At 34.3% G+C, this 10,837-nt stretch overlaps 1 protein-coding gene across 1 annotated transcript; it reads right to left on the bottom strand.

The window, feature by feature from the left end:
* On the bottom strand, positions 1-2,156 carry LOC130991311 (uncharacterized). Its single transcript, XM_057915442.1, has 3 exons — positions 1,185-2,156; positions 889-1,081; positions 1-755 (listed from the first exon to the last, which is right to left on the bottom strand). The coding sequence occupies exons 1-3, from the start codon at positions 1,563-1,565 to the stop codon at positions 229-231; spliced, it is 1,101 nt and encodes a 366-aa protein (XP_057771425.1). The 5' UTR covers positions 1,566-2,156; the 3' UTR covers positions 1-228.
* Positions 2,157-10,837: the final 8,681 nt, after the last annotated feature.

The following is a 10,837-nucleotide window of genomic DNA, read 5'->3' as shown; positions in this document are numbered from 1 at the left end:
TTATAGTAATAGTACTTAATTTCTATTTTTCGGTTTATTACAAAATGGCCTTTTTTGGGATTTTTTTTACATAGCCCTTCTGCATAAAAAAGAAGGGAGAGAGAAGTCCGAGCTTACATATATATATATATATATACGAAGATTTTTATATTTGAAATTTTGTAAATCCAAAAAAGAAAAGAAAAAAAGAAGTTAGATAATTCTAGGTGACAACAAAATTTCTCTTCATTAGAATTTCTCTTTGAGGAGAGAAGCTAATCCGGTGACCACCATTTTATTCCCTCTCTCTAAACTCTTCGGCTTCACCGCCGGCAGCTGCCACGTCGCCGGCGGCGGAGCTTCCTTGGCCGGTGGCGACAAGGTCTCCTCCGTCATATCCTCACCGAAGATCAGGTCTAATTCTCCGCCCTCGCACTCCAACACCTCGCGATCATCGGGCCGGGCCTCCTCGCAGGTGTCGGTTTTGGGCGGCGTGAGGCGGGCGTGAGGGCTGAGCCATTTCGATTTCATGTAATCGGCTTTCCGCCACGGCGCGATGTGCATCCCTTTCTTCTTCAGGCTCTGCCGCGCCGCCTCCGACGCGATCGCGACGATCTGAATCAGCCGGTCGGTTTTTCCGACGAAAATGTAGGGCAAGTTCTGCAGCACCGCCTTGTAACTACTGGTTGATCGGGCGATCTCGAACTCCGATCGGAAATCCACGTCGATTATCACTCTCTCGCCTTCCACCACCACATCTATGTATTCATACTCGCCTGCACATTCCGAGAATCAACAGGAAGAGGATGAGTTTCATGACTATTGAATTGATTATCTAAAATTAGCTGAATTTAGGAGAAATTGGAGTATTGAAAAGGAAAAAGGGGGGAAAGTGGAATTGAGAATTACCAGATGGAATAGAGGGAGATTTATCCCATTTGGATTTGCAAAGAGAGGCGTTATAACCAAGAGAGATTAGATCATCGGTGACTATTTTCCTCAAATCGTCTTTTCTTTTGTAAGTTTTGTTGTTTTTTTCGACGATTTTCGAAGTGTCTGCCAATAGATTTCTCTCCGCCACAGTCGCGCACGGCGTCAAACTCTGCAACAACAAAACGCGAACTTCAGATTGATGACCAATTAGGAAAAACCGCAAAGAAATTAACAGAAAAAAAAAAAAAAAATCGAATAGAAGAATTCTGTACCCTGAGAGTATCGGAGGGGTCGCCGAAGGAAGAATTAGCGGAAATCGAATCGGAGAAGAAATCGAGCTCGTCATCGGAGCTATCGTTGCTGTTGCCGTTGAAGCAATTGCAGCGGTTGCGGGCGCATTTCGCGGCGGCGGAGGAAGGCTTCTCGTTGTTATCCTCCATGAAATTCTGAACCATTTTATCCAAACAGACCGAGCTCGGCTCGAACTCGGCGGCGCCACCGCCATCTTTGTCTCCTCCGGCGACCGGCTTCTCAGCGGATGAAATCCGCAGGACGCCGTTGAACGGACGGTCAAAAAGCCGCTTGAGCCGAGACTTAAGCACCGGCGGCTTGACGGCGTCGCTCGGGATCGAATCGATCGGCTGGATTCTCATCGGAGAAGTTGGATTTCTCAAAACCAAGCCTCTACTGTTAGACCTAATAATCCTCTGTCACTCAAAAAAACTGCTCCACTCACAAAATTTTACAAAATATTCCTCCAAAACTTTCAATTCCGGCAAACGAAAGGCTAAACAAAATTATTTCAATCTCAAACTCCTCTCAACATTATTTCAGCTTCACAACACCCGATCATCAAGCACCAAAGCATCACAACAAAATATCCACACTAATATTTACTCGACGAGAAAATTAAACAAAAAAGAAGTAGAAAATCTCTCTCTTTCTCCTTCCACCGAGAGTAAAATGAGGTATCAGCAGCTTTCGGTTATTGCTTTTCGTGAAAAACGTGACGGCGATGGAAGGAGAGGCGAGCATTATGAGTGTAGCGGGGGGAATCGGAATCAGATGCCGGAAAAGTAATTTTCCGGCGGAACTCCATCGGCGGAGGTCGGATGTTGAAATCACGAGTGTTTTTGTTGTGTGAAGTTTCTAGTTTTTCTCTTTTTTTTTTTTTTTTCCTTTTGTTTTTCCTTTTTGAGGTTGCTGTTTCCTTTTTCTTTGTTTCGTGTATTTTTGGGCTATTTGGGTGATAAAAATGGGAGGGTTTATATAGGCACCTGGACTTGCTGACTTGGACACACTGCCACGTGGAGTGTGGCGTGGCGTAGATTTACCCTGAAATCCGGGCTACAATCTGCTATGACGACGTTGTTGCGGGGTGATCTTAACCTGCTTTGATCTCGACACGTGTCCATCATCTTGTCAGATCTCTGCACCCCCAATTTGTATTTTCTACAATAAAAATATTTTCAAACAAAATAGTTTGAGTTTAAATGCTACACTAAAATTGAACTACGAAAACACAACACAACAAATAATTTAACATGGATACTTCACTAATATCCAGATCAAATGACAAATGACGAGATTATCTATATCTAGACAAATAGTTAATAAAAGAAAATAAAAGAATCACATAAAAATTAAGAAGAAAATACTAACTAAACGCATGTATTAAGCCTATTACGTAATTGCAAATGAAATGATGGCTTCTAAAAAAATACTCCCTCCGTCCACGAAATGAGTACTCATGTTTCCTTTTTCGTCCGTCCACGAAATGAGTACCCATTTTCCTTTTTGGCAAGTGTACCCCACACAACCCTTTAATTAATACTCTCAAAAAGTGGGACCCTTAAACTATTCACACTACACTCCATACATTTCTTAAAACTCGTGCCATCCACAAATGGGTACTCATTTCGTGGACGGAGGGAGTAGTATACAAAGCAAAGGAATAGAATGTAATAAATCACTATTTCATTCCATCATACCAAACATCATCTAAGGGTTTAAAATAAGGACGAAGAACCATTCTCAACACTCGGATCATAAAGATTTACGGTGGATAAATGCACCACCTGGATTCGAATCCATAAAGGGATGAAAATTTTAGTTTATTTTCATTTTCTCCGAGTGCAATTATTTTCACAGCGTATGAAGTATGAACTAACTTTATACGTCAGTGCAGACTCTGAAGTAAGAATCTAAAATGCGCCAACGTGGCTCTAAAATTGAACTCCAAATACCCAAAATCCGAATCAATTCTCATAGAGTCTTATAAATTGTACTTCTCAATCAAAATTCATCAACACAAAACTTCATGATCTTCTCCTTTTACTATTCTCGACTTAGGCAACATTGTTTTGAGGATTATATATAACAACAATATATATACTATTCTAATTTAGGCAATCTTTTTTAGATCAAATTTCGAAGTCATGAGCCGTTTTTAGAATGATCCACATGCAAATTAATTAGTAGCCTTCTATGTTGTAGTATTAAATTTTAATGTATACCTCAAAAATCTAAACCAATCAAAATGAAGGCTATCAAGTGCCTACCACTCACATCCCATTAGGGTTTGTTTCCTTCAAAATATAGGCAACATATTTTAGTTATATCTAATTCTTTTTTTAATTTGGGCAATCAACACCCACATGCATATTATTTTTCATATGCATTTTTCATGGATATTATGGTAATATGCAATGAGATACTTTCCATATGATTTCAGTAGACAAAATTACTTGCAAATAAAAATTCATGAAAACCTAACTATATATCAACATATTGCAAGAAAAAGAAGAAGAAGCTAACATATAAAACTAAAGTTAACCATGTAAGAATAAGATATACTCAAAAAATGCGAGTATATACTACTTCCTCCGTCTCCACTGAGTAGCTATATAGACTCTCTTTTTTCTGGAATAATTGGGGCCCATACTAATTTATCAAGGATATTTATCACATTTAATAGCAAAAATAGATAGAAAACTAATTTTTTTAATGTGGCTGTTTTTTTTTTTTGGAAAATAAATTGGCTATTTAGAAACCACACAAATCTCTCTAAAATAGGCTTTATATATAATTGTATATAATTATGTGCATGCATGTTGTTGTAAGAGGATATGACTCAAAACAAATATATGCACATATATGTGAATAATGGCTACGGATAGTTCTTAAAAAATAATTCTAGATGTGAATTTGGACAAGTGCCCCTATGCATGCGAGATTTATTTAATTTTATACTAAAAATAACGATTTATTTTATTATTAGTATTATTATCTAGGACAAAGCTTAAATGCAATACAAATGCGTTCTCTTTAATTAAATTTATTATGAAAAATTAAATTATAATTAAGAAAATATGAATAAATATTATCACACTTTAGTAGTATTTTTTTAATCTCATGTTGTTTTAGATTGGAAAAGAAAACGCTTATTTCATCTTTTTCTAACGTTGGGAATGAGAAAATATTATAACATCAATATCCAATGATAATATTAGTATGAATTGAAATGGAAACGAAGGAAAATAGATCGTTCGAAAAAAAATTATGTATTTTATCAAATATATAAAAGAAAATGAAAATATATATTTTTCAGAATGAACTTTAAAAGGGTTATCACAAAATTTTGGGTACACCTGGGTGTACCGTACAACCGAGTTGACCCGTACCCAAAATAGTTATTTATATGGGTTAGGTTAAGATATGCGTTCAAATCAGGGTGCAGGTCAAAGTTTAAGTGAAGGTATAATCCGGTTGTACGGTACGCCCGGACGTACCCAAGACCCCATCAAAAGTTATTTAATCGATTTCCCTTTCAAAAGATTGGCTTGACACATGGCGATTAATTATATGCTTAATTTGTTACAAATAATAGACATTTTAGTTAAATTATTTGGAAAATAAGGCCAAGAAAGAGTCAATTTTATGAAAAGGCTATCCTAATCGTAGGCATTATGGGGTCCCCCTATATTTTAATTATTGCATTAACAGTTTCTCATAAATGGACAGCCAAGTTTACTTATTGTTCTTTATTTATTTCTACCTAAACGCGTATTTAATCAAAATGTATGGTAATTTATTTAAAATTGAATCATTATGAGTTTGAAAATTCAAAATCGTCATTTAATATATCTAAAAGAATTTTCAGGAAAATTTATTTTTGAAAAACAAGAAAAGTTTTAATTTGCATAATTTTTGGAGGATCAAAACGTGACGCGGCTAGCTTTTTTTTTTTTTTTTGATCGGACAAAGTCATGTTAGATGTTAGTAATTAGTTCCCCATCCACTCCAAGAACCACCTTATCTCTCCATTCACCAAATCCACCTTATATCTCCAATCTCCAATTCGCTCCCAAGAGGGATCGAACCCGGGTCACTTCACTTAAGTGAGGACCCGGTGGCCAGTGGGCTAAGCCCCCTGGTTAGCTTGACACCTCTATTTAACAATATCCAATGATGGAATTATTGACACCTCTATTTAACAATATCCAATGAAGGAATTATTAATTCCATTTTGATGGGATTACTAATTGTTGCTAAATCGATGATTTTTAATTACTCCCACCGTCCCGGCTTTTGGTATCCAGTTGAGAACGACACGGGTTTTAATAAAGTGATTGATGTGTTGTGAGTGAAATAAGGGTCCCACATTTTATGTGAGAGTTAAAATAATTAAAGTGGAGTAAGGGCCTCACCTACTTTTACTAAAAATAGAAATGGATACCAAAATGTGGGACGACCAAAAAAGGAAAGTTTGATATTAAAAGCTGGGACGGAGGGAGTATAAGATTATAACAATCATGAAATGATGTAGGTATTGACATTTCATTTTCACCTCATTGCAGCATATATTAACTAACATTTTCAATTATATTCTTATACCCGCTGAGAATCAATGCTATCTTTCGTGAGAAATGATAATAACTTAGCTAATATAAATCTACGAATAAACTATTTGTAATGCATAAATAGCCGGAATTCGGTTAATGTGATGAATTTTTCATCCTCTCTAGGATTCAATCTCATGTTTGAATTTCTATTCATGCATTACAAGAAGCTTATTCGCAGATTTTCTTAACTTATTCGTTATCAATTCTTATTCTCACGAAAGCTTGCCGAATCCCTTCTATGTGTGTGTGTAGGGTATAGATATCAAACCCAACCTAATTTTAAACAAATTTATTCGTTATGGCAATTCCTTAGGACCAATGGTTGGTAGTTTAACAAATGTTTCATCTTCCCCAATTGAAGTTGTAATTAGCTACAACTTTTTTATACCTCAATGCATGCATGTGATCAATTAATCAATTGTTGGTTACCTCAAAACACACAAATTATAGATCGTTTTTAGTTTTGCTCAGTGCTATTTATTTTTTAAAATATTTAATCATATTTGTTTTGGACATATTTTGTCTAAATAGTATTATTATTAATGTATTTTAAAATTTGTCCCCAAAATACACGTTTTTTACTTTAGAAAAGGTTCATTTCCTATAAATGCATGTAATATACTCCCTCCGTCCCATGAAGCATGACACACTTCTTTTCGGCACGAGAATTAAGAAATTAGTATTTTGTGTGTTAAGTGTGGTAGGTGAAAAAGTGAAAATGTGAATAAAGGGTAAATTTTTTGCCATTTTTAGAAACGTGTCATGTTTCGTGGGACAGCCCAAAAAGGAAACTGTGTCATGCTTCGTGGGACGGAGTCACGGAGGGAGTACTTAAATTCTGGTTTTTGACCAATGCTATTTTTTGATTGATTAATACATAAACTTTAAATTTTTGAAATTTGATCAGAATTACAATTCCGGCCAAATTCAACCCTACGTGAACGCCGAAATTCTATTACGTGGGTTGGCTATGACGCTGAAATCAGAGTGACAATTTGAATTGATACCACATAATAAGATATATTCTGGTAACCAGGGGGCTTAGCCCACTGGCCACCGGGTCCTCACTTAAGTGAAGTGACCCGGGTTCGATCCCTCTTGGGAGCGAATTGGAGATTGGAGATATAAGGTGGATTTGGTGAATGGAGAGATAAGGTGGTTCTTGGAGTGGATGGGGAATTAATTACTAACATCTAACATGACTTTGCCCGATCAAAAAAAAAAAAAAAAAGATATATTCTGGTGCCCATATAAGATTAAATATGGTCGGAATTTTATAGTGATGCTTCTTTTTTTATAACTGTAAATAAAAAAAAATGTGACCCTCCTCTCTCAAAAAATTTATGATCAATTACAGCCTTCACCACCGAAACATATATATTTGTCAAAAACCCTAATTTTTGGATGCCCCCAAAATAAAAATTCCCCAATTCTCTCGTCCTACTCTCAAAGCACCAAAAACTTTCCGATTTTGATATATCAAGATAGAGTGGGATTCAAAAAAATCAATGTCATTTTCCCATCAAAGTTGAATTGAATTGTGAGTAGTAGGTTTTGTTAATGGGTGCAGTTGTGATGTGGGGCATGTGTTTGTTTATCTTTATATAAAGGCAAACGATGCATCCAAATCCCACTTGACATTTCTGATAGTACTTCTTAAACCACATTTCCCATCACATTGATAAATCCACCATGGTCCCTATACATCTCAATTATTGCATGCCCACCAATAATGTCTATTCTAATTAATTTTTCCCAATTTTAATTATATATTATGCTTTTTTTTCATCTAAAAAGAATAATACTTTGTTGGTTAGAAACTTAGAATAGATTTTCTGAGCTTGGAAAAATTAAGAGATGATTTGGAAATGGGTATGTAAGTGTTGCTATATATAGGGTTCTATTTAGAAATTTAGGGTTCCCATTTTAACAAATTAGTGGACCTATTGTGATTAGGGATGAAAGGGACTTTGAAAGGTTCATCTTTGTAGGGACCAGAGGTAATTGGGATTTTTGCAGTTAATTAATCCCAAAATTAAATTTGGAATAATATCTATAATTGAGTACTCGAAGAAGAAATGATACTATTGCAGAGAATCTAACATAGCTTGGTGATTTACTTCATACAAATTCTCTTGCGCAAACGTTTGCACCATTTCCGTACTCCAACAGGACACTTGTAACTTCGTATTTTTTATAAATTACATAAAACTTAATTCTAATTTACGCGTTTCTCCGTTTACTTTAAATGGAAGAATAAATTATTCAATAGGCAAGACTTTTTTTTTTAGAAGCAATAGACAAGACTTTGATTTGTAAGTATGATAGATCCTAATATCTAAGATGAAAAAGAAAAAAAAAGGGGCAAAAAAATGCTAGTATGCTCACGAATGTAGTTCTTTAGTTAATCTCTTGAAATTTCATTCAATAAAATCTCACTGAGTTATTTAATTAATTTTAGTTAGAGACATCTGAGAATATTGATTCAAATTATTTTGATTTAAATAAGGGAAATATAGTGTGTTAATTTATGTGTAATTCATTGATACATTTTGAGTGGGAAATAAAGTAGTTTAGGATCAAACATAAGCAAATTAGATCTCTTTCTTTCTTTGCCCCCTAAATCAAAGCAACAATAACCAAGATAATTTTTTATGTTACGATTAGATTGGAGTAAAAATAAATTTTAGAAATGAAGTAACAATTAAGTCGCAATAATACTATAATATTTGTCTTTTACAAAGGTCTCTATAACATAATGTAGGAGTATTAAATTAATGGCTTCCGACAATGCGTTGTTTCGCCTCGTAATTGTCTATAAATGTGCCATGGAACATAGGAATTTCCCCTATATAAAGTTATTTTTATTTCTTTTAGTAATTCTTTTTTAACTTTACATTGTCATGCTTTTGATTCTTACCGATTGCAATATTAAATTATTGTCAATACTTCATTCGTCTCTCGATTTCATGCCCCTTTAAAAATATAAGAATTTTAATAAAATAATTGAGTGTGTTATAAATAAAATAAAGATTCCAACTTTGCGAGAGTGTTAGTTAAAATGGGAATAAGATCCCACTTTTATGAGATCGTATAGAGTAATTTTACTAAAAAGGTGTATAAAATTGGTGGACGGAGGAAACAATAATAAAAATTCATAATGTGAACACGCGTACTAAATTGTACAGATACAGTTTCATTTACGATTTAGACCATAATGTGAATACTCGTACTCCTAACTCCTTACTTCAACTAACCAATAGCGCACATATGAATAAATGTTGTGGATTTAAAAAGGAGATAATTGCAAATAAATACTGAACTTTCAAAAAATTCTCATTTTATACATCAGTTTTAAAATTCTCATCAAAATTATTGAAATATTATTTATTTTTTTCTCTCATTTTGCATACTCCTCCATTTTTGAGTCAAACTTTGAGTCTGAAACGACGCCGTATCCATCCAACTATATAATACGATGTTAGTTCTTAGAAATAATTGAGTATATTTATGTTATATCACCACGTTGAAAAACGAGCAAGTATGCAAGTATTACAGATTTTAATAATGTCGGCGTGCAAAGTGAAAATTTGTTGAAAATTCAGTGATTTACAATCAACCCTTTACAAAAAAAATTATATTTCTAAGAAATTCTTGTTTGGAGCGCCTTCTATCTTCAAATTGGTCGATCACACTCCTAGACTACTAGTAGAGAAATTATAATCCGTGATTCAACATGTTAATAACGATTATTTGTCAATCTTCACTTAATTGATATCATAATCTTCATATCATAGTTTTCAATTTATAATCTTGTGTGTGTGTGTGTGTTATTTCTCATTATTATTGGAATGTAACAAGAGAGATAAGTAGCCAAAGCTAGTGGTTTGGCAGGTGGGAGAGGTCAGTTTTCTGTATTTATTTTCTTTATGAGATTGTTTTTAATGTACAGAAAAGCGATGAAGAAAATTAGGACCCATCACCCATATAGCATTATGAAATTTTTGGTACAAGTTTAGATGCCATTTTCATCATTACTATTCTTGTTTTGTTGTGAAATATTTGTATACAGACATAGTGTGACGTCCAATTAAATATCTATGAAGCCTCATCTTCTCCCCACCACAAAGTCAAGATGTGCATGTTGCTAAATTAATTTGAGAAAATATGTAAAATATTTGGTAATTATATAAGTCTAATAATAGATCTGCATTGTGTCTGAGTGACCATAAATAAATTCCACGTTTGAAGTATCCAAAAAAAAAAAACTAATAAAAAAACTGCAATTCTACATTCTATATTTTAACAAAAGGAAAAAAAATCCCAAGTTCTTCCACAAATTATGTGAAAATCACAAAAAAAATCAGATAAACATGCTCTGATTTCTAGCAATTAACCAAAAATAACTTAAAAAGTTAAAACAGTAGCAACTTGGTCTGAAACAAGATATAATTATGCACATGCTGGAACTGAATTACTGAACCCAGAAAACAAAATACAAAGCATATAACAGTGACACAAGATCCAAATAATACAAGAAGCCAATCCTTATCTACTATTTTTAGGGGGAAAACATTCTCCATTACTTAGCCGAATTCGAGCGTACAATATCTAGAAGTCAAGACGGATAATCCTTATCTACTACTTCCATACGAAGCTATTCGTATACGTATACTTGATGAAATATATGGTTGAAAAAGTCAAATTGATGTCACTACCAGTAGGCCTAAGGAATCAGAAATTGACATTAAATAAACCACATAAATATTGCCGTATTGAGAAATGCAAAGAGGTAAACGCCAAACCTGTCTGATTCACCTTCCTCAAGCAAATTTCACTTCTTCTACACCTGGGATTCATGACTTTATCAGATTGCTGTTACCTCAATAAATGGTGGCTCTTTGTCAAACTGCAAGATTATATCACCAAAATCAGTTATGGAGAAAGAGCCAAATGTGGAGTATATGTTAGAACAGACCAACATCGACAGTTGTTCGTAGATATGTGTTACTTGGTCCAGA

Source organism: Salvia miltiorrhiza, chromosome 7 (genome assembly GCF_028751815.1).
Source record: "Salvia miltiorrhiza cultivar Shanhuang (shh) chromosome 7, IMPLAD_Smil_shh, whole genome shotgun sequence".
Classification (NCBI taxonomy): Eukaryota; Viridiplantae; Streptophyta; class Magnoliopsida; order Lamiales; family Lamiaceae; genus Salvia; species Salvia miltiorrhiza.
Note: the sequence above shows the minus strand (reverse complement) of the source record. Positions and strands in the feature narration are given on the sequence as shown.